The sequence below is a fragment of the Magallana gigas genome, chromosome 3, assembly GCF_963853765.1.
Source record: "Magallana gigas chromosome 3, xbMagGiga1.1, whole genome shotgun sequence".
NCBI classification, from domain to species: domain Eukaryota; kingdom Metazoa; phylum Mollusca; class Bivalvia; order Ostreida; family Ostreidae; genus Magallana; species Magallana gigas.
The window spans coordinates 34,473,418-34,498,668 of record NC_088855.1 but is presented as its reverse complement, the minus strand read 5'-3'; the positions used below and the strand labels follow the sequence as shown (position 1 = coordinate 34,498,668).

The following is a 25,251-nucleotide window of genomic DNA, read 5'->3' as shown; positions in this document are numbered from 1 at the left end:
ATTTATGTGCAGGGTTTTGGATATTGATCGATCAAGTTACATGTATTTCCCATTTATTTGCCAATTATCATTTTGCATTGTAGTTTTGAAAACCCAGCTGCTGCAATATACTGTCCTTTCAACTGTGGCCTTTTTTTCTTTACATAAGATTAAGTAAGGCTGCAATTTTGGGATTTTTTGTCTTTATATGTACCAGTACTTGTTAAAATAAGAGAAATCAGTAATGGTATACATGTACTACATGTACCTGGTATGTACCAGTACTTTTAACATGATTTTTTCTCCATAATGAAAAATATAAGTAAATGGAGTGACAAATTTGACTATATACTTGTACCTGCTGTAAAAAAAAATCCTAGTACTTCGAACATCTGCAGTACTGTATACGTAACATGACTTGGAATGTACCAATTATATAATGCTCTGGATTGATCCTAAACAAATTTAAATCATTGAGTGCCTAAAAGTTGAATGACTAACACTACAGAAAACAGTTGATTAAGTAGCAAATGACAATGTTGCTTCTTTTCATCATTATGGGAAAAAATTATGATATAACCTAGTGCACAAATCATCTTTCAAAACTATGGATTCAAGCATGGAAGCTTATCATAATGCAAATTGCAAAGATATAGGGAAATAAAGGACAAAGTTTTTACAATCCTCACGCATCATTGACTCCAAAAAAGATACCATTTTATACCGTTGCACAGATATATGCATGGAAATAAGGGACAGTTCAAGTTTTTACAATCCTCAAACCTCATGCATTATTGACTCCAAATATTTTAGATACCATTTTATACCATTTCACTTAAAGAGGGAGTCTCAGAGAGCATTTTGAAAGAACAGAAAGTTCTTCTATAATAGCTATCAAAGAATATTGATTGTCGACAAAATGTGTTGGAATGTATCATTTTGGATCCCACCAGTGATGGAATTGTCTTCACTATGACACTTGGCTCTCACAAAGCAAGCCTAAAAGACACATCAGCTATTTTGAATCTGTTTTTCGGAGCCAGAAGGTTGCAGAGAGTCCGGAGAGCTACAGATATTGTATCACTATCAAATGCTCCTAAACTTTGTTACTAAATATTGATTAGTGGTCAGCATCCTCGAGAATCGGGGGATTCCTATAATGCCCAGACTTCCACAGTTTATTGTTCAATAACAGAATCATGTGGGAAGGAAAAACATTTTGATTGGACTTAACCAAAGACATTTGTTCTCCTTCATATATTCGATTCATTGGAATTTCAGTTGTCATCTTGTGGGCATGCATGCAAGTCTTTGGGAGAATTAATTTGCTAATCAGCAGTATGGTAACTTACTGGTTGCAAGGGAAGGAAAAAATTTTTATGAGCAGATAATGGAAAAATTGTTTGTAGAGGATTGTGGAAAAAAACCAGACTTTGCAAGAAAGTTAATTGCGGTGATTAAAGCAAAACTGTGAAACGGGAGTAAATTGGCTTTGAGTAAAACACAATTATTGCTGTATTGGATTTCTCAATCTTAATGTCTACCAAAAAGTTTGGATTTCTAAAGGCAGCTTAGGACAGAAAAGGTTCAACAGTTGATGGATTGCCTTCATAATTTCTAGTGACGCTAATGAATATTTGAGAGTTTTTTTATATTTATCCACCATTTATTTAATTTTTAATTTCACCAAAACTCGAGCCATGCCCAGCAACTACTAGTTAGTTCTTGTTGCTGTGTTCAATGGTTTGGGACATTTCTCTTGGTGATTGGGCTGGACCCAGAAAACAACCCACAGCCATGACTGTCCGATATGCCACTTGGGGACTATGTGAAGAGGATTTTGAGGGAATTTCTTTGCAGGAGTTTGAATCGGTTGAGAGCAGAATACCCCTTTTGTCCGAGTACCATGAAGGTAAAAGAAAACTACTGATCATTATGTACATTTATTCAAAGCAAAGGAAGTATGTTTAATGAACAAGTGGTTGTATATAGCTAGAGTGAACTGACTCAGTCAAACACTCATGTAATCTATGTATGGTAAAAGCACGTGGATGATTTTAAACCAACTTTGATTTGTATGCAAGAAATTTTTTTTATGTTCAATAGAGCATCATCCTCGTGAATATTTTTCACAGCAATTCAGTTCTCAAATGTCTTCGATACTGACTGACGGAACCGTTATTTTATATTTCCAAGACAAATCTTATTAGCAAAAATTCATCGCCATGCAAGAACCATATTTTATCTCCTGCAAATTGCAAAATAAAGTTGTCACGAAAAAGAGTTGGTTTATAGTATATCATAAACTGCTAAAGTGGTGTAGAGTGAACATGGTTTTGAAATCTAGCTTACCGGTATTTATACCTGATTAAGGCTAAATTAGTACTTTTAAATAGATTTCCTGTTAAGTTGAGTGGGGATGGCTGATGAAAGTGACAATTTGGTACACAATTTTTAGACGGAGGCTCTATGAGCCTCCTCTATTGCTACCGGTCAGCTCACATGTGACGTCGATAGTGGATTTGACGGACACCACCTAGCGGCAAAAATTGCAATATTCGTTTGGGATTCATATTTCAACATTGTTATTGAAATAAATATCTTATTTGCAATTACAATAAATAGAACTATACATATTGCGATCAATAAACATAATTTCTCTCGAAAATTTTAGTCCATTTGTCAAATTCCAAGTAAGTATGAATATGCATGAGTTTAAGAATAGCAATGGTGTTATCGTTTAGTGGCTATTTATACTTTTTATACAGCTTCCTGTCCGTGAAGTCAAATAATGAGGATTCCTCAAGAACCATCTTGTGTTGACCAAAATATTGAATAATTATGAGATTCAATGGATAAACACGGCGTGGTTCTTAGTCTGTATCGTATATTACTTGCGCATTATCAATTAATCTCCCGCTGAGATGTATAGCTACACTCCCGCCCCCGGCATCGATCCAATAAAATTGGTTGAACCACTGCTATGTGAACTTGAGTATTCCCCCAATTAAGTACAGACAACCGTGATAGTAGCATGGCACATTTAGTTTAGTTTTACTGGGCATGCATGCTAAACCAACTATAAGGATAGTGAAAAAAATAAATTAAACATCCAGATTACACCCTTTAACGCACCCCCCCCCCCCCACACACACACACATACACACATTCAGTGTGTGCATAGGTAGAGTACCCAGGCCACGTGCTGTGAAGCTTGATTAATCCTGCAATGTCTGGCCAGCACTGTCGATTTCAAAGTAAGTTGGGAAGTCAGTGTGTTTTTACAAGCTGATAAGAGAATTTCGCGTGAAAAAAGTGTAAAAACATTTGACAGAATGTACATATTTTCTTTTAAAAGTGAAGTACGGGGTATTACAAGAACTACCGCGGTATATTATTTTAAATTTAGCTTGAAAGTGATATTACAGCGAATTCTCTTCATCTTGGATATTTCCCTTTTTAAACATAGTTAGATAAAAGAAAAGAAGTCGTGCATATACTGAAAGATTGAATCTTTTTACAGCAAAAAAGCTCGCGATTGCGTGTTAAATAATTTTCCGAAATTCTAAATTTATATCTCTAAAATTTGTTTACACCACAAGTAAAATCTGTATAAATTCATAATATTTTCATCCCTTGCACAAAGTCACGATGAAATGTTTACAGTTGATGCGCTAAGCTGTTGATCAAAAGGCTGAGCTAGCAATATTTACTTTTTGGACCGCCTGAAATGATTAAATCAACGGTAATTTTGGGAAAAATTGAGCAAAATGAGCTGTAGCATCTCTTATATATAAATATTTTATCTCCATAACTTCTTGAAACGCTTAGAAATATATTTGATCACTATCTACAATCGAATCGTACATTCTGCAAAAGAAAAAGAACAAAAACTATATATGCGAGATTGAGATCATGCATGTATTACCTACATGTAACATTAGGGGTTTTTAAGCATGAGCGATTTTTTTCATATGAAAAAAGTTCACTGTCCAAAAGTTTTCATTGATTATATATCATACATTTTAGTATATTTTGTGAATCATTAGGTATAGTACTAACTAACAAAATATTTTTTGTTTGTAATTTGTTTTTGCATATTCCATAAAAGAGCATGAATATGTTAGCAAAGTAGTTTCTGTCCTGTAGTATTTAGTATTGCAAACTCTTAATTGATACTCTTAACCTTCTATACCTTAAAATTTGAAGAAGAAAAAACCATTGTTATTTTTGGGAGTCGATTTTTATCAACTCTCCTATGCAGTTACTCTGGCAAACCGGAAGTGAAATTGTGTTTGGACCTAATCACAGATCATCGCCGCTGACAAGACCTTGTTCTCGAAAATAATACGTAAATTCGATGTAATGCATTCTGAAGCATTAAATATTATAAAGTTAAATATTGCTTGGATCCATTAATTTTCCAGAAATATTTACATTACTGATACATAGTTTGATGGAATTTATTCTATCTTAAAATATTACGCAACATGATTCATATGATGTTTTCCTAGAATTCTTAAAATTGTCGGAAAAGCCCGAAAATTCATATTATGAAAATATGCGTTATTCGATTACGGATAAGAAACTACTTGGCATGCGAAATTACATATCGTTGATTTTAAGATAAATATCAATCGATGAAATCAACTCCCGTCGGTACTTTTATACTTGGAATTATTAGATTAATCTCCTCTGCAATGATGCCTCCGTCTCTCAGTACTTTCAGTACTTTGATTAACTTAAACCCTACTCTGTGCTACGAAGGCACATATAGGGTCGGTGCTTATCCCCTATTTCAGTGGTGCTAAGCGGATGAGAGTCATTGACTCCCCCTGGATGGGACACTAGTCCATCGTAGATTATTCCCCAGCATAAGCTGGTGCCCAATTTGGACTTGAACAAGGTAGATAAAGTGCATTGTCTAAGTGCACAACACCACAGTGGGGTTTGAACCAGCCACTTTTCGGTTAATGGCCTAACACCCATAACCACTGAGCCGTACGTGTGCTTCACAAGATGAGGATTAATATAATGTATATTGATTGAGACAGTTTGAGCCTTATGTTTGTGTACCTATCACTTCTAAAGATATGGCTGAGCGGTGCTTCATCTTCTATATTATTAAGGTAATTGCCGTTGACGGTGATCGTCTCATTCATAGGGGAAAACAGTCTACATTGTTACCAGTTCTGAAGAAAAAATTGTATGGATTTAAATTTAGCTGAATTCTCTCTGACATTGTTTGAATTGCTTTGTTTCAAATCTTAATTTTTTTAGTCCATGCACTAGCGAACTAAAATTATGGTTGACATTACCATGTGACAATACCAGGCGTCCTGAACGAGATACTCATATTTCTTTTTTTATCATGTATGAAATATTATATAATTGTTATTCTGTGAAACTAACTTGCTATAAAAAGATAATTATCTCAGTAAAATTAAGATGAAGAAGAAACAACTAGGATTATTAATTAAAACTCTGCAAAAGATTGAAGTAGGTACCAGTATATTTGCAGAATCATGCAATGCTAATGCGCATGATGCTCAAAAGTATTGTTTTTACAAAATTGTTTGTTCTGTAATGCAATCTGATAAACATTGGCAAGAACAACTAAACATAAAAAAAAATTAAAGCATCTTTGTGTATGCCAGATATATTGCAATCCAAACCCTCAGCAGAACAAAGTACCTCGATGACTGGAATTCAATCCAGATCCTGTTCCTATTCAAGTTTCTACCAATATAATGATGAATGCATGCTTTCCACTTTGTATGACAGCCATTCCATTTTTTTTATTTTATGGTTACAGATTTTTATTATTGTTTTCCAGCAGAGATTCTTTAAGTGTCAGGTGAATTATTGCGAGATAAAAGCATTGTAGTACGTCATTTTGTGTGATTTTTTTCTCCCTGAAGTGGGGAATCATTTTATTCCTCCTCGGATATTCCTGAATTCTAGGAGGCCATATTGATTTTTTCATCATTGTCCTTTTGTGAGGGTCTCGCAATGCCTGAACCTCTGAGAGTAAAATGTTATAAATTCTCTAAAATCAATGACCCCCCTACAAGATGGATAACAGAGCCAAGCATTTATGACATTTCATTACTCTGAACCAGTCCAAGTCGTCGTCTGACCGGAAATGGAAGAATTCCTATCTGAGAATGTTTTACCAAAATGAATGGCAGATATTCATTTCAATTCATCTAAACTTCCTACCTCAGCAATTCCAGGCATGATGAGAAAGCTAAGAGCCTTAATGCAAGTGTTACCATCAGTATCAATAGGATGTAAGCTTTGTTGAGCAAATTGAACATCTAATACATTTAACTCAATATTGGACAAACTTTTGCGACACATGCATGACGTACATATGCAACATTTATAGCGTCAGAGACAAGAGTTACTACTGTAATGAGATTAAAACAACCATCTCTGGTCAATTATAAAAAGTTACATAACTGTTTAGTTATAAGTGCAAACATGCGTATGTACATGAATGCAGAGTTGTAGAAGTTACTTCAGTATCTGTTGGTTTTTCTCTCAGTAATATCTATATATATTTTCCCATTTTAATTACAATTACTGTAAAGGCATTACATTTGACTGTGTATTCTTTTCAACGTTTTTTTTTTGGGGGGGGGGGGGAAGGAAGCAGCTTTCAATAAATCAAGTGCATGAATTCCCAAATGTCATGCTGAAGTTAATTAAATACTAGTATATAAAATTCAATTCAGAATTATGTGCAAAATTAAAACTGCACTAACTTGTTGGAGATCGAACCATGCAGTTTCTGACAAATATCATAAGCACTTAATCTAATATGTTTATAATATATTTTACAAACAAGTCATATAAAATCAGTTTACAGTGCATGTGTACATACTATAAACAACCTTAAAAATCAGAGAAAATGACTTTTCAAAATTTAAAATCATTGCTGATTTACTACAATTATAGCTTTCTACTCTCGACAGACTTAATTCACCTATTTGATTTCTTAAAAATTCAACAAAAGTAGCTGGAGAAAGTAGATGACATTTTGCCTTATACATGTATTACAACTGGGAATTTCTGATTAAAAAAAAAATCTAGTACAAATATCAGAATGATTAATTGCCATTTGAATGAAATTGCTTTGAGAATTGAAATATTGAAGCAGCAAGTGCATACAACCCCTTTTAATGCACCCACTATCCATTGTCCTAGTCCTAAAGGAATTCCACTTGATTGTTTTCCCCTGTTTTAATACATAATTATAGGAATGATATGTTTTGAATAAATGACGCATGGTCTTAAAGATGATATATCACCCCCATTCGTTATACATGTACAACAAATTTATATAAGGTGGTTTCAGTAGATTACAAGCTAGCAGACTAGGGTGGCTATAATGTGCTCTCAAAGATCAAAAATGTTAATTGCCAGTGGTGGTCTTATTTTTTTTATAGATTGTGATTGTAGTAGTTCGGGCTATGTGGATCGTGGATATCGGCCTGGGTAGCTCAGTGGTAGAGCTCCTTACTGGAGTTACAGGGGTTCCGGGTTCGATTCCCGGTCCAGCCATACGTTTTCAATATTCCTCCTTTCCTATTACAGTGACCATATATAAATTACAAACTTGAGAAAGGACAACCTCCCAGTAAGTAATGTTATAGAGACTGTAGAGGCTATAACTGTCTGGGAATAGTTGCACTGTAGTTATAGTTACATGGAAAATGATGGAATAAAAGCTAGATCAATGCAAAAAGATGTTCTGCATTATATCATCCATTGTTAGTAAAGATTTTTCTCATATTAATAACCACCAATTAAGCCATTTGACTGAGATATCAGCCATCAGGTGTTTACTTGGATGACAGATTTTGTAATCACAACTGCTCAAAACAAATTTCGAAACTTTCCAGGATAGCATTTTATAAAGAAATCAATATTGCATGAACCAGTTTGCAGCTGGTCTTATTTGTTAATAATTTTCGAGAATTAATTAATAACCCAAATAAAGAATTGGCCCTCCCACATTTGCAGATAGAAAATTCTTCACATGACATATTAAATTTAAGATCTTTTTAAACCAGCGGTATTTGTCTTGAAAAAATATATGCCTGGCTAATCATTAAAAGATATCAGAAGTACGTTGCCCAAGTGGTCTGGGTAATTGTTAAAAGAAAACTCCTTTTTTTATTTATCAGAAGTACGTCGTCCAAGTGATCCCACGTCCTTAAACAGTGAGAGCAAGTTGTTAAACCAATCCTCCCCACCGACCATTCCTAATGGAAATACTGACGCCTTCCTTTACACTTCTCCTACAGATGCTAAACAGCTGCCTCCAGCTAGTCCTGGTTTCTATGGAAACTCCAAATATGACCTTCAACCTCCGCCAAGTCCTGGCCTACTCAGCATTAACTCGGCTTGGAGTGAACTGGCCAAACTACACTCCCGGAGGTCATCTTATGGCGATTTCTCCGACACAAGGTTATTTTTCTTATCATAATGATATCATTTCTTGATGAACATCAATTCCAGTACAAAAGCGTTTTATGTTAAAAATGTTTTGAATTTGATATGAGCTTTAATATGAAATGATATTTATATGAGCCTATTAAAATATTAATCAAATGATAGTCGTAATTGTTAATTTAAAAAAGAAGCGTATATTATATGGATCTAGCTTATTTGGATTTACGAGCAAAGTTGAATTCTAGATTAAAATTAGTTTGATATGCTTGAAAAGTTTAATGTTTCAATTCCTTGTTTTGTCAGAAGTAACAGTTTATCAAATGTGAGCAGCAGTCTAAGTCAGTACCTCCATGATCTGGTACGCGCCTTCTCGAGCCGCACAGAGAAGATCAAGGAGAATACGATCCAACCCCCCACCCCCTCCTCGCTGTCGGAGGTTGATGCACTGTCAGAGGCCAACTCAGGTACAGGCGGTGATAATATAGTGCTCTCAGTGAGAAATACTAAAATGTTTTCTGTAAAATATCTCAGGCTCTCTCTGTAAAAAACCCCCCAGACTTTCTCAATGAAATAATACAATTTATGCTTTCTCTGCAATTAAGTACTCAAAACAAAGTACCATTAGCTTTCTCTGTAAAATACTGGTACATGTACCAACTTTTTCTGTGAAATACCAAGCTTTTCTGTGAAATATTGCCAAGAACATGACTGTATGAAGTAAGTAATTTAATTAAAATCATATAGCCCTGAAAACATTCAGAATATTGTGATTAATATTTTAATTCAGTGAATTTGATATCCCTATTTCTTGTAACTTCTTATGCCGTCCTTTAAAAAATATCTTGAACAGAAAACATACAGTATGTACGATATCTTTGAAGGCATATTTGATGATCAACTGAATGCATCGATCAACACAGTTTCAAGTATTTACACACATTTTATTTACGATGAAATTCTTCATCATCATTAAAGTTAAATAAATTACCTTCTTTGACTACCTTTAATTTTCATGCAGCCATATCTGTGGCAGAGGATGACGCGGCCAGACAGAATAGAATCAACAATTTTTACCCGGACCACTTAAAGCTGGGACCGGACGGTCTGCCCACAGAAGAGGAGATAGACAAGTTCTACATGGACTGGGGGTGCTGTAAGTCCCCCCTCCCCAACTGTTGCAAACAGCTCCAGTTTCCATCCATCTTAGAGCCTCAGAGTAAGTTCAGAGATTTTGTTTGTGATGTTAGGTTGATTCCCACAAATATTAATGGAACCACAGTTTATTTTAAAGTTAATTGAAAGATGAATGCTAACTAAAAGATGCTTGAGGATGGTATGTTCTGAAAATCAGTCTCATTAACATTTTAAGGACTGGTTGACTCAGATTTATTTTTTGGGATTTGCTTGTGAACTGGCTACTTAAGGTTGAAATATATGAACATGATGCTCACTACAGCAATATGATTACTGTATACAGGGAAATATTTGCCCCATTTTATTTTTGCCCCGTTGGCCCTGGTTGCCAGCGGGCAAATTTAAGACTGGGCCACCTCCAATGGAATGTCTCAGATTATCTCTCTCTAAACACAACTATGACTGGGGAATTCAAGATAGCAAGGGCAGAACTGTTTGCCAGAGTAGAAGGGCGAAAAATTACCCGAGGTGAAAAAACCCTGTTCACAGTACTCCTAATATATATCGTTTTTACAGGTAAAATATACATGTGCTGGCTTGCACTGGTCACCTTGTGTTTTACCTACAATGTGTCCGTGATTCCGCTGAGAGGAATCTTCCCGTACCAGACTCCAAGTAACGTGACATACTGGCTCATCTGTGACTACATCAGTGATTTAGTGTACCTGTTGGATATTCTTGTTTTTAAACCAAGACTGACATTCTTAAACAGTGGCCTACTGGAGGTGTGTAGTTTTTCTGCAAAGCTCAATTCAATGTTCGTAGCTTACAGTTTGGTCATCAGACTGGAAGATTTTTTAAAATGTTGTATGTTTTTTTGTAGAGAGACATGAAACTAACCAAAAAGAATTATATGAAGAAAAAAATGTTTAAGGTGTGTTATATCATCTATGTTTGTTGTATGATAACTGTTGTATTAAGAATAATGCAAGGAGCATACTTTGTAGTTACCTCCCTTTTATGATTTCAGTTTGATGTCCTTTCATTGATACCTTTGGATCTATTCTACCTCAAAGTTGGAGTTGTTCCCTGGCTTAGGTTGCCCAGGTATCTGAAAGTGAGTGCCTTTCCTTTGCATGTAGAAACAATCATACATTTCCTTATTTAATGAATAAAACACTACACCATTACTATGCTTGCAAAATTGAGATTACGTTGAGGTCGAAAACATTTACTATCATGAGTAATGCACTGCATTTAAAACATAAATGCAAAATACACATATAAATGTACATGTCCTATTCAAATACAGTTGAAGCCTTTGCAGGAAGATTTTTTAACTGATTACTTTTTGATCTTCATTTTACAGATTCAGACTTTCTGGGAGTTTTTTGAGCGCTGCGATCAGGCAGTGAGATCGGCTCATATTCTTAGGTGTGTACTTGTGATTTATTTTCTTGCTGTAATTTAAAATATTGATTTATCTTATCACAGATTCTTATTTTAAGTCAACATATTTTTTTTTTAGGATTATCAAGACTATGATATACATGCTGTTCCTGATTCATGTGGAGACTTGTGGATATTACGCAATGTCTGTGTACGAGGGGATCGGCAGTAACAGATGGGTCTATAATGGAGTCGGCAATGCGTATGTAATTTTGGTGATTTTTATGAAATCCATATCCATTTAGATTAGATTTTATATAAGAGCTTTGATCTTTGAACAAAAGGTTGCAAGTTCAAATCTTGTGGTGGTCACTCAAGAAGTTGTTACAGATGTATGGAATAACAAAGTCTTTTAACCATTAAATGGCCTACTCTTAATATGACAATTCAGTTATGATTATTTTTACATTGATGATTCATAAATCTTTAAATTCAATTCAGATTCAAAAATAGACTTTCAGTACCAACCAGACCCAACCTAACACCTGAGCAGACTCCAACTAAACCCTGGGGTTTTTTTTTGGGGGGGGGGGGGGGGGGTTTACTTGAGGTCTACTTTTTAAAATTTTGCGTCCACTCATGGTTTACTTTGGGTCCACTCAGGTTTTATTTTGGATTAACTCTGGATTTGCTTTTGGGGTCCACTTTATGCACTGAAGTGTGAAGCAGACCTGTCTTTTATCTTACCATCTTACTTCCTGTAAGCCCAGCCCATTTCATATTCCAAATAACATGTAACATCTGCTTTCAGGGGTCTACTTCCAATCGGGATTTACTCTCTGTGTCCACTCTGCATTTACTTTGGGTAAACTCTGGGTCTGCTGTAGCAAATGCGGAGTACACCCCGAGCAGACCCTGAAAGTAAACCCAGAGTGTACTGGGGTCTACTTTCTGTTAGGTTGGGTCTGATTGGTACTGTACTCCCTGTTGATGTCAAGAAACTACTAAAATTGAAAACAGTATGGTTGTCAATAATTAAATTTTAAATTTTCTTCTATCATTAGTTATATTCGGTGCTTTTATCTGGCTACAAAGACAGCAACATCCATCGGGAACAACCCTCAACCGACCAATGTGAAGGAGTATGTCTTTATGACTGTGTACTGGGTGTCAGGCGTGTTTGTCTTTGCTCTTTTGATTGGTCAGGTTTGTTGTTGCATTTTTACACACAGTGCATTAGATTGGTAACATTTTAAAATTTACTAATTTCAATGTTGTAAATATTTTCAGCATAAACAATTATTTTAATAGCTCCTACTTCTAAAACAATATTGACTGCTTCTTTTTAGAGACAATTATCATTTGTATTGTCTTTATTTCTCATTTAAAATAAGTTTTATCTAATATTTCCTTGATAGAGTCATTAAGAAAGATTGCTCTGATAACAAGACCTTAATCATAAATCTTTTCTATTCAGATTCGAGACATTGTGGATGCTGCAGGCAGAGTTAAGGCCCTTTACAACAAGAGAATGGATGCTGCTATTTGGTATGTCAAGAACTTGAATCTGCCCAAAGAGACGCAAGAAAAAGTCAGGACCTGGTTCATTTACAACTGGCAGCAGCAAAAGATTTTAGGTATTAAAGGTTATAGCTATCAACTTAATGGGAAAAGTTCATGTCATTTCTAATGCATGATTTAATAGTGCAAAAGCACAGTGTTAAAAAGATTTTTTTACTATGTTATAGTATTTATCAGGTAAGGCCTATGTATTTACCTAATTTATCCTTTTGTGTCCCTTTGTATTAATTTTTGGAATTTGTATTAATTTTTGGAATTTGAAAAACTTTTGATTCAGAAGTACTGCTTATTGTGTAAACAAACATTATTTTGGTCATACTCACTGTCTGTTTATAGATGAGAAAGTACTGATGAACACCTTGCCAAAGAACCTGCGAACAGATCTTGCCATCCATGTTCATTTTAACACACTGAGTAAAGTCAAGCTGTTTCAAGATTGTGACAAGACCCTCCTGTTTGATCTAGTGCTAAAACTGAAGCCCATCCTCTATCTGCCAGGGGACTATGTCTGCAGAAAGGTGCAACAGAATATATGTGTGAATTTCTGAAGATGTGAACATTAAATAATGTATAACTGAATTTTTCTGCCAGTGGGCAACTGTTTTTGTTAAAAGTTTGCAATATGTCATTAAAAAACCCAAAAATTCATTGAAAAAAAAAATGTGTTGAATCTAATTCAAAAAGTCATCGTTTAAGAAATTGCAAAAAAATAAATGTGTTGGTACCTATTTTGAAATAAAAAAGCACACACAGAAAAATAATCAGTTACGTACTTGTTATATGACAAAAAATGTTTGCTTTTGGATGGATATGTGATCTCATTTATCTGGTATGTAGGGAGAAGTGGGCAAGGAGATGTACATTGTGAGCCAAGGTCATGTGGATGTAGTGGGAGGACCAGACAACTCCATCGTCTTGGCAACACTCAAAGAGGGCAGTGTCTTTGGAGAAATAAGGTCTGTTCATGTCCGCATGGTGTGGTCATTTATTATTTGAAAATGCAGATAACTTTTTTATTGAAATAAATTGCTTGCTGATAGTAAGTCAAGTTTTAATAAATTTTGAGTTGGTTTGATAATGTCTTTTTTTATTAATGCAGATAGTTTTAAGTATCAGTATATTTTAGCAGATGGTTCAATGATTGCATTATTTTAAAAGAAAAATTTTATAAATTAATTTTATTTGATCCTTTGTCAGTTTGCTGGCACTAAGTGGAGGGGAAGGAAATAGACGGACAGCAGATGTGGTCTGTAAGGGATTCACCAACCTCTTCATTCTCTCAAAGGGGGATTTTGAGGCAGCCATGTCGGAATATCCTGAGGCTCACAGACACATGAAAAAGAGGGCCAAGTAAGTCCCCACTGTTGGAGCTTGAGTCATAGCATCTTAAGATTAATGTCATGAAAAGTCAGTTAACACTTGGTAGTTGTTACTCTCTGATTTCTAGCATTGTGGTCATTCTGTTAACTTTAAATTAATTTTCATTGCATGGTCAGATTGCAAAAAATTAGATTAAAAACAGATATTTATGAAACATTATAATTTAATTTCTCAAAAAATGAACAAAAATAATACTAGTAGTGCTATTGATATAGCTGAGCTTTATATAAGTTACATGTAAATTATTACATTTATCTTAAACTATATTTTTCTGAGACAGCCCTTTTTATTTTGGGAATTTTTAAGCTACACCTTTGCAAACATTATATTTTAAGCAAAGCCTTGCGTTCTGGCCATGCATCTGTCTATTATAAATTGTCTTAAGAAGTTTTCTTATTTGAATTTTGTTGAATTGTCTCTGTCTAAAATGTTGTATAGTATTACTTGTTGCTGATTCATTGGAATTTTTTCAGGCCATGCCTTCAACTATATAAGCTATAATAATAGTACATACAATGTGTAATCAAAACCGAGGGGATCATTGATAGGGATTGTGTAGTACTATAAATGTATAACATTTGGCTTTGTATTCTTCATAGCATTTTTGGTAGAAAGTAGCTTCCGCTAAATCTAGTACATCGCTAAATGCAGTGCATATATGTAAAAGAATAGGTACATCCAGTTATATGCTAATTAATTTAAATCCAAGCCAACTTGTTCAAAAATCTATTTCCGCCAAACATTGTACACACCAAATATACTGTAAACGTACTACATTTGGCTGTGTGTTCTATTTAACACTTTTGGTGGAATGTTGCTTTCTGCTAAATTGAGTACATTGCAAAATGCCATGCATATATGTATAAATAAGAATAGTCGCATTACTTAAGTATGTTCTATGAATGAAAATAAATCATCTGTGTTTTTTTCTTGTACCTTTGTAGAATGTAAGTACAATGATATCACATTTAACCCCATATGAGCACATCCATAACTTAGAAACAATATATATATATAGAAATCAGACTCTAGTTCAAACGTACCAAAAAACTGCACTAGCTACCATTGACTTGCATGGTATAATCAGCTGATATCCCTGCAGTTCTGGTGGCCATGTTAGATTGTTGACCCATTGTTCTGACATAGGAAAATGGAAACCCTTGCTAGTCATATCAAGTACTTGTCAGATAATTAGGATGATTAAACTCTAAAAAGGCTAAATCATTATTAAAATCAAATTTGTTATTATTGATTCTTTAATTGATTTAATTTTTATTAATATTTGTCAGACAGTGCATCAATCAGTTTTTGTAGATTTTAAGTAATTAAAAATACGATTATTAGTATTATGACATAAATTTATAAATAATTTTAAAATCATTAAAATTGTATTATTTAATAACTTCAATATACATGTTGTTATGTTTATAGATGGCCTATCAATAAAATTCACAGAAACTGTTATGTACTAATTAACCTAATTATTTGACTCGTACAACTTTTAACATTTTACGTATTCATCCTAGAATATCCTGTTATATACATAAATATATCATCCTGCACAAGTACAGCATGAGAATACAATTCCCTGAAGAAAAAAAAATCACCATTATAACCAAATTAAATAGGCTGGTGTGCATGGAGTAAATTCTTCCCATATACATTTGTTATTAGTTAATGAAAGTAATTAACTGGATTTAATCAGCCAAAAAATAGAGGTAAGGTGTAAATGTGTAGGAACAATTTTCCTGCATGGTGTGTTTTTGGAAAGAATTCTTTTTTGCATGCTGTTAATAATATTAAGATGACCTGTCCATTGCTGCCTTAATATCAGATTGAACTTATAAAGTACATTATAAAGTACATAGATTTTAAGGGTTTTATCTGATCTTGTTTGTGCTGTAAGCTAGTACTCCTGTATTCTGGATCTAATCATATCGTATCAGCAGAGGTAAACAATTTGGTTATCAGTTATATTTTGAAGCAAAATCTTTACTATTTTGTTCCTTAATAAATCAAAATTCTTAAAACCTAAAACACATTCTTACTTTCCCCAGAAACAGACTAAAATTAAGATGTTATAAAATCCTGCTTTCTCCATGACATGTTAGAATACCAAGGAGTGTTTCCAGGTAAATTCAATTAGTAATGAGGGCAGAGTGATTTCAGGTAGGCGTTATGGCCTATGGGCCTCACACACACTTTTCAAGACCCTATCCTGTGTGTCTTAATGCACTACCTCCAAACCATGACATTGCTTTTCACTGCAACTTCATGCTCCCTCAGACAGAAAAAAAGAATGTTCTGGCCATATTAGAAGTATTCCTCTCGATGCACATCCAGTTTAAATGCTTTAGAATCACTTCATTCCCTTTCAGCGATGTTCAACTTGGTTGATGCATACAAGTTTAAACACATTATAAGCATTATATTTTTACTTTTTTCATCAGTAACATAAAAAAATATAATATTGGTTTCTCATGGTTTATACTGTTTTGAAATACCATAAATATTTTTAATTTTTTTCATCCAAATTATGTTACAGTACTTCACATTCTTCATCTTTCTTTGATTTGTTTGCTAATATTTTGTAAGCTATGAATCATATTGTAAATAATATATTGAAAATTATATTTTGTGTCTCAAAAAGGTAATTTTTGATAACATTTTGCAATTGAATTTTATAGAAAATTGTTAAGACAGAATGCAAAATTAGCCAAAGAAAGTGCTGAATCTTTAGGGAGTACTCCGGTGGATGAAATCATCAAATCAACATCAGTCATCAGCCGAACTCCAAAAATGGTTCAGACTGTCATGCAGGTATACCTTGGCGATATTATACAAGTTCTGTAGTCACTGTAATATTCTATTGATTTGATGAACAAAATGGTAGATGGTAAGAATGGAACAAGAGGCCCATGGGCCACATCGCTCACCTGAACAGCAGTTCCTTGTAACATTACATTTCGTAGCATATGCTTTTTCTATTTTAAACATTGAACCCCTTTCTGGGGACCCAGTAATGGTCCGAGGTTTATGGTTGGCTTGAACAACATAAATAGTAAAATAGGAATGAAAATGTGTAGCACTGCGGTGGGACCGCACGTACACAACCTGAAAAACTGAACGTAGAAGAGTTCCACTTCAAGAGGAATAACTCTCAGACTGTACAGAACATTAAGAAAGATAACTCTTGGTTCCACTATATTAGAGTTTACACAATTTGAGGATCCTTGCATAGTAATCTCACAAACTGTAGCATTATAGTTCTCGAGAAGAACTTTTTAAAAACATTTTCAATATATCTTTCTATGTTAAACTTTGAACCCCTTTTGGGGCCACAGTATTAGTCCAGTGCTAAAGTTTTAATTATTTGGAATCTACATTATTTAAGGATGCTTGCATAGTTATCTCACAAGCTGAAGCATTATAGTTCCCTAGAAAGAGATTTTTCAACATTTTCCCTCTATATTTCTATGCTAAACTTTGAACACCTCTTGGGGCCCCAGTATTAGATTGAGGTCACGGCTTTTATAATTTCGAATCTACACTATTTGAGGGTGCTTACGTAGTTATCTGACAAATTGATGCATTGTAGTTCTCGAAAAGAAGATTTTTAAACATTTTCCATATATACCGGTACTTCTAAATTTAACTTTAAACCCATCTTGGGTCCCTAGTATTAGTCCAGGGGTCACTATTTTAAAACTGTCGAACCTTCATTTATGCATGATAGTAATCTCACAAATTGAAGCATTGTAGTTCTCGAGAAGAAGATTTTTTAACCTGTTACCTTTATATTTCTATAATAAACTTTGACCCCATCTTGGGGCCCCATTATTGGTCCGGGGGTCACGATTTTACGAATTAGGAATCTACATAAGCGAAGGATGCATGCATAGATATTCCACTAACTAAAACATTGTAGTTCTTGAGAAGAAAATTGTTTAAACTTTTCCTTTGTTTTTTAAAATGTTTAAATTTTGAACCCCTCTTGGTGCCCATCAATTGTCCGGGAGTTACAATTTTTTGAATCTACATTATTTAAGGATGTACATGTATGCATAGTAATATCCCAAACAGTTGCACGATGGTTCTTGAGAAGATTTTAAAACATTTTCCTATATATGTTAAAATCTAAACCCCTCCTGGGGCCCCACTTTTGTTCGGGGTCACGATTTTTACAATCTTCACTATATATACAACCTTTTGTGTATGTATTGGCATTTTTGGTGAAGTGGTTCTTGAGAAGAAAATTTTTAAACATTTTTCATATGTAGTTCTATGTTAAATTTTGATCCCCGCCTGGGGCCCCAGTTTTGGTCCGAGGGTCACGATTTTTACAATTTAGAATCTTCATTATACATACAAGCTTTTGTGTAAATATTGGCATTTCTGGTGCAGTGGTTCTTGAGAAGAAGATTTTTTAAACATTTTCCTATGTATTTCTATGTTAAACTTTGAACCCCGCCTGGGGCCCCACTTTTGGTCCGAGGGTCACGATTTTTACAATTTAGAATCTTCACTATATATACAAGCTTTTGTGTAAATATTGGCATTTCTGGTGCAGTGGTTCTTGAGAAGAAGATTTTTTAAACATTTTCCTATGTATTTCTATGTTAAACTTTGAACCCCGCCTGGGGCCCCAGTTTTGGTCCGAGGGTCACGATTTTTACAATTTAGAATCTTCACTATATATACAAGCTTTTGTGTGTATATTGGCATTTCTGGTGCAGTGGTTCTTGAGAAGAAGATTTTTTAAACATTTTCCTATGTATTTCTATGTTAAACTTTGAACCCCGCCTGGGGCCCCAGTTTTGGACCGAGGGTCACGATTTTTACAATTTAGAATCTTCACTTTGTATACAAGCTTTTGTGTAAATATTGGCATTCCTGGTGCAGTGGTTCTTGAGAAGAAGATTTTTTAAACATTTTCCTATGTATTTCTATGTTAAACTTTGAACCCCGCCTGGGGCCCCAGTTTTGGTCCGAGGGTCACGATTTTTACAATTTAGAATCTTCACTATGTATACAAGCTTTTGTGTAAATATTAGCATTTCTGGTGCAGTGGTTCTTGAGAAGAAGATTTTTTAAACATTTTCCTATGTATTTCTATATATGTCAAACTTTGAACCCCGCCTGGGGCCCCAGTTTTGGTCCGAGGGTCACGATCTTTACAATTTAGAATCTTCACTATATATACAAGCTTTTGTGTAAATATTGGCATTTCTGGTGCAGTGGTTCTTGAGAAGAAGATTTTTTAAACATTTTCCTATGTATTTCTATGTTAAACTTTGAACCCCGCCTGGGGCCCCAGTTTTGGTCCGAGGGTCACGATTTTTACAATTTAGAATCTTCACTATATATACAAGCTTTTGTGTAAATATTGGCATTTCTGGTGCAGTGGTTCTTGAGAAGAAGATTTTTAAAGACATGCACCCTATACTCACTGTTTCGCAATTATCTCCCTTTTGAAAAGGGCTGTGCCCTTTATTTTAACAATTTATAATCCCCTTTCCATAAGGATGCTTTGTACCAAATTTGGTTAAATTTGGCCCAGTGGTTTTTGAGAAAAAGTTGAAAATGTGAAAAGTTTACAGACGGACGGACAGACAGACAGACGGACGGACGGACGGACGACGGACAACGGGTGATCAGAAAAGCTCACTTGAACCTTCGGTTCAGGTGAGCTAAAAACTTGTTCTGTATTATTTAACCTCATTTTAAGCAGTTTTAATTTCATTTTCTAAAAACTTTATCAATTTAAATAGTCTTTTAAAATTGTTGTATTGAACTACTGCTGATTAATAGCATAACTGAAAATTTGCCCCACCCTCCAAATCTTTAATGAAGTAATATAATTCTGACAAGTAAAGAGTTTTTTTAGCTGATTAATTAAAAAAAAACCCAGCTCCTATCAGTGATTTCAGTACTTTGATCTTTCTGTAGGTGATGGATCCTGACTCTGACATAATGAAGAAATTATGCCACAAGTCACATGACAGTGATGGCAGTAACACACAAGACACGAAGGAGACGGAGGTTAGTATGCAGCTTCATACCAAGAAAACACCAAGGGAAGTCCTTGTTTTCATTAGATTTTGTGGCGACTCAATTTTCTTTGAATTCCTGGGTACCTCTCATCCACTAGTTAACATCCTTTAGTGATTAATGAATAAGGGTAGTTATTTTTTTAACTATAAGAGAGTACACGAATTTATATCCCCTTAACCTGTAAAATTTAAGCAATCCATAAAATTGGCCCCCGTAAATTTGAATGATTCCACATGCAGTGTTACTACACAATGAAAAACTAGTCTTTTTAATTATAAGTTATACAGCTTATTAGTTATTAACCTCTAGATATCTCCCATTCTCGTTATAAAATAATATGCATTTCATTAAAGAAATACATAAACAGTTTAAATTTAATATATCAAACATGCAATTTCAAATACTCTAAAGGATTTAATTGAAATTTCATCCTCTTACACTTGCATCGTTATCTCAAATCCTTGGATATCTCAGAGTGTATTCTTGGTCTCAAAGAGTTGAACTGTTGTCAATGTGCAAGAAAAGCAAACTGATTAACATGTTTCCAATATAGAAGTATGTAGAATGTATTACACACAAGTACATGTACTAAGCTTTTCAGTGATAAGCAAGTGGAGAGTTTTACCAACCCCCTGAAAACACTTCAACACATAGTGTAGTCAATAGGATCTAACTTAGTGTGTATGATTTCAGACCACGGGGAGAGGGCTACCCACAGACCAGGAAGTGGAGGACTTTTATAACGAGATGCTGACTGTGGAGGTACCTGTGCCTACCCCTGGACCCAGGCGCGAAAACTCGCTGAAGAAGGGCATTGGTAAACTGAAGAAAGAGGACACCACAACAACAGAGCAGAGCGAGGAGTCGGCAGACTCAGGTATAAACTACAGAAGACATTTTACATTCATTGTTAGATGAAAAGAACTGTACAAATTTGAGTTTAATTAAGGAAAAAAACCAGTATAGAACATCAGCATCAGAACAAAATTCAAAATCCTCTGGATCCCTTTCCTCTTAGCCTACTTTTAAAAAGTTACCACTGACAGCAAGTGGTTACATGAACATGCAAGATATGGGGTTTGCATTACTTAAATGTTTGTTTTTGGGAGTTGATTTTAATAAACTCTCCTATGCAGTCACTCTGGCAAACCGAAAGTGAAACAGTGTTTGGACCTAAGCACAAATCATCACCGCTGACAAGTCTTAGTTCTTGAATATAATAGAAAAATTCGATGTAATGTATGCTGAAGCATTGTTTTTCAAGGAAACTTATCTATAAACACTTTGAAAATAGTAAGATTTTATATAATATGAACAATTTAGATATTTATGTAGTCTCATGTATTCCTACGCCAGAGTTTAATATAGTCTCGTTCAACCAAAAGCTTGGCTATCTCCGTAAATCTCCAACAAACAGAGGGACTCTCTTGCTTGTCAGAGATTAACGGAGACAGCTGAGCTGGTTGAACGAGACTGGAGTTCAATATCAATAGTGCTTGGATCCATACAATTTTTAGAATTGTTTCGATTACTAATACATAGTTTGAAATCTATCTTTAAATATTACACAACATGATTCATATGGGGTTTCTCTAAATTCTTGTCTGAAGAGTCTAATTAAAATTCATATTATAAAAAAGTGCGTAATTTAAATACAGACTAGAAACTAATTGCCACGCAAGATAAGTTGATTTTAAAATAAATGATAATCAATAAAATCAACTCCTGTCAGTACTTCAGTACTTTGATTATAAATGTGACCAATGGAAGCTTACTTTGACTTTCATTCTCAACTGTGTTCATGAATATATTTTCATGCTTTTTGGGCTTACCATTGAGATGTAAAGTAAATGTATCAATGATAATGACACATTTGTATATTTGCAGGAGTTCAGCTGGTGAAAGCAACCAGTCCAACAACTAGTATAACCAAAACCATGAGCAACAAGGAGAGTAAGGAGTCGGTGATAACCCCGGAAATAACCACCGAGCTGGCCGACATCTTGGAAGAGACGAGGAGCTGGGTGGAGCAGCAGACCCTTCATACTCAGATGATCAGTGACGGGGGGTACTTGGCCGAGTTCTTTGAGGACAATCTAACCAATGATCCCAAGAAAGATCCCACTCCTGATCCCAAGGATCATGGTTGTGTTGACAATATTGAACTTCATGGAGATTTGAAGGTCGAGGAAAAAGAAATTCAGGTTGACAGTATTGATAACTTGTTGAGTAAATTTGAAGAGGACCAGGATGCAGAGGGGAAAAATGTAAAAGAGGCTGGGGACTCAAATGGTGATGAGGGTCCCACTGCAACTTTAAAGGAAGAGAATGAAATAGTTGATGTGGAGGGAAAGAAAAGAAAGACTGAGATGAATGAAGAAGAAAGGCTGGAAGATGTGAAAGTTAAAGACATTAAAGAGACAAAACAGAACCACACTTCTAATTTAGAGGAAAGTGAAGCCAACAACACAATATCTACAGGAGAAAACAAAACTGATGCCAAGCCAAATAATATAATAAACATAGAAATCAAAAACAGGGCTTATTCTGTCAATAGTAACAGTTCATCGGCTGAATCTGAAATAATGGACACAGAGTCAAAGACAGTTATCAAACAGGAACCAAAACAGTCAGTGTCAGAACTTTCTCCGTCTGACTTTCCCAGAATTCCCTCCAAAAACAGAATTGTCTGTACAGTTGAGATCCACCAGCAAAGAAGCATAACCCCCACCCCTCCTGGGGAGGGGCAGGAAAGGGGAGCAGTGGAGTTACAAAAACAGGGGTCAAACTCCCCCTCCTCCACCCCAAGGGAACTTCAGTATTTTGAGTCCAGTGTCTAACTTTTCATGTCCTCACATGATTTAAATGTTAACATATATGTAGACCAGTTTCATTCTATCCTCTTGACAAACCTGTACATGTAATTATACATACATGTGTATATTTTGTGCTATTTTATCATTTTATGACCATCAACAAAACCAAGATGTACAAAGTTTGTTTTATGATTTTGTCTTTAATTCATGTATAAAATCTTGTAAATCTAGTAACTCTGTATATATGGGGACTGTGTATGAAAACATAGTTCAAAATTTATTATCAATGAATGGCTAGAAATATAATTTTGTCAGATCATTCTAAGCTGGCTTAGAATACAGTCCATGCATGTATATTATATGGTTTCTATTATTTGTACAATGATGTGCAGTACCGATCAGACCCAACCTAACACCAGAGTAAACCCCAACCTAACTCCGGGTTTACTTTCTGGGTTTACTTTGGGTTTACTTTTTGAAAATTTGGGTCCATTCGGGCTTTACTTTGGGTTTACTTTGGGTTTACTCGAGAATTGCTTTTGGAGTCAACTATACGCACTGAAGTGTGAAGCAGACCTGTATTTTATCTTATCCACTCTAGTAAACCCAAAGTAAACCCAGGGTTTAATTGGGGTTTACTTTCTGTTAGGTTGCTTGTGATCTGTACTGTATCGGTATACAGACTTTTGCCAAGTTTTATTTCTTTTCTTCTAAAAACCAAAAAGCAGTAAATACTCTATGAATAAATCCAAATATAACCAGTATACTGTTTGATCTATGACATACATGTACAGGTTTTAACATGCACATAAAGCAAAAGTCCACATAACCCCAAGATATATTATGATACAATGTACATACAGTCCAACTTCATTATCTTAAACTAGATGGGACGGTTTAAAAACTTCAAGATATCCGAATATTCAAGATATCCAGGGTAAAATCATTTAAAAATATGTGGTTAGGACATACAAATCACTTTGACATATCCATTGTATCTGAGATATCTGTGTTTGAGATATCGAGGTTCAACTGTACCTCTGTTGATTAGACATTAGTTAAAAACAAGGTTAATTGTTTATTCAAATACCTTTAATTATGTTGATAATTATGCCTTAATTATCTTACTGTTTATTTAAATGCCTGTAATAAAATGATGTTGATATTGTTCAATTATATGCGTTATATTTTATACCTTGAAGCTTACTTCAGGATCCACATAGTTTTAGTAATATATGTACCTGGTACCAGTATATATATAAAACCAATGGAAAGCAAGGACAGACAACAGACTTTTGGCTCTTCTATTTACCATTTAAAAGTACTTTTACTCACTTTATATGAACAATCTTCAAATTATTAAAAAAAATGTTAAAAAAAACAGTAAAAAACAAGAGATGTTTGTGAAACACTTAAGCCCCCCTCCCTTGGAAACATCCACAAAGAAAATGAACGTAAACTGCAACTATTTGGAATTTTTCTAAGTCTAAGGGGCATAACTTTGCAAAAATGGCTCGATCGTACCCAATATCAAACTTGATCTAGATATTATTTAGATATACCTGTATTCCAAATTTCATTTCAATATGTTCATCCTCTGCAAAGAAAATGAGCAGAAACTGCAAATAACTGGAATTTTTCTACGTCCAAGGGCCATAACTCTGTCGAAAATACATGTAGCTCAATCGTACCCAATATTAAACTTAACCTAGATAATATCATGATAAACCTGTATACCAAATTTCACATTCAATATGTTCATCCTCTGCGAAAAAAATGAGCGGAAACTGCAAATAACTGGAATTTTTCTACGTCCAAGGGCCATAACTCTGTCAAAAATTGCTTGATCATACCCAGTATCACACTTGACCTAGATATTATCATGATAAACCTGTAGGCCTATACCAAATTTCACTTCAATATGTTAATCCTATGCGAAGAAAATGAGCGGAAACTGTTGGTGAACCGACCGACAGACAGACCGACCGACCGACAAGACAGCAGCAAAACAATATGCCTCCCCTTCTTCGAAGGGGGCATAAAAATTCCTATCTTTGGTAATTCATACAAGATATATGAAATCATGTAAAATCATTGCAGAAATTCCAAGGTTATATATTTTTTCTACTTTGACAACTAAATTAATTGATTTCCTAAATTTCTTTAAATACATACATGCACTGCTAATATGGAAGTAAATTAATCATAATTTAAATGTTGTATTTTGTTTTTAATTGTAATACAGGGCATTAGAATAAAAAGCATTTTTAGGACTTTGCTTCAACTTTAGCTGACTTATAAATGAAGATCAAGCTTCTTACACAAGCATTCTTGATTCAAGGTCACTGCATGCCCCTTACCTACAGACAGTCTCTGTAATTGATAGTCTGTGTAAAACTGGGCTAAGGAGATAAAATATCTGATCCAGGCTAGGTTTTTTTTTTCTTACAAAGGT

The 25,251-nt window shown here is 34.6% G+C and overlaps 1 protein-coding gene and 1 non-coding gene across 9 annotated transcripts in view; both read left to right on the top strand.

The window, feature by feature from the left end:
* LOC105324818 (cyclic nucleotide-gated channel beta-3) overlaps positions 1-23,031 on the top strand; it is a 38,091-nt gene extending 15,060 nt beyond the window's left edge. For 3 of the 8 annotated variants that reach the window (XM_066079400.1, XM_066079402.1, XM_066079401.1), the window contains 18 exons: positions 8,175-8,457; positions 8,746-8,906; positions 9,324-9,368; positions 9,461-9,658; positions 10,153-10,361; positions 10,460-10,510; positions 10,607-10,693; positions 10,946-11,010; positions 11,105-11,227; positions 12,030-12,171; positions 12,443-12,602; positions 12,883-13,064; positions 13,384-13,502; positions 13,744-13,896; positions 16,614-16,746; positions 19,876-19,968; positions 20,674-20,857; positions 21,868-23,031. In XM_066079400.1, coding sequence (XP_065935472.1) covers positions 8,175-8,457; positions 8,746-8,906; positions 9,324-9,368; positions 9,461-9,658; positions 10,153-10,361; positions 10,460-10,510; positions 10,607-10,693; positions 10,946-11,010; positions 11,105-11,227; positions 12,030-12,171; positions 12,443-12,602; positions 12,883-13,064; positions 13,384-13,502; positions 13,744-13,896; positions 16,614-16,746; positions 19,876-19,968; positions 20,674-20,857; positions 21,868-22,820 — 3,341 coding nt within the window. In that variant the 3' untranslated portion in view covers positions 22,821-23,031. Of the gene's footprint in view, positions 1-943; positions 1,892-8,174; positions 8,458-8,745; positions 8,907-9,323; positions 9,369-9,460; positions 9,659-10,152; positions 10,362-10,459; positions 10,511-10,606; positions 10,694-10,945; positions 11,011-11,104; positions 11,228-12,029; positions 12,172-12,442; positions 12,603-12,882; positions 13,065-13,383; positions 13,503-13,743; positions 13,897-16,613; positions 16,747-19,875; positions 19,969-20,673; positions 20,858-21,867 lie in introns of those variants that run through there. The other 5 variants (XM_066079405.1, XM_066079407.1, XM_066079404.1 and 2 more) reach the window with 5 other exon arrangements.
* Trnas-gga (transfer RNA serine (anticodon GGA)) lies at positions 7,476-7,548 on the top strand. Its single transcript has one exon. It is a non-coding gene; the product is annotated as a tRNA-Ser (tRNA).
* Positions 23,032-25,251: the final 2,220 nt, after the last annotated feature.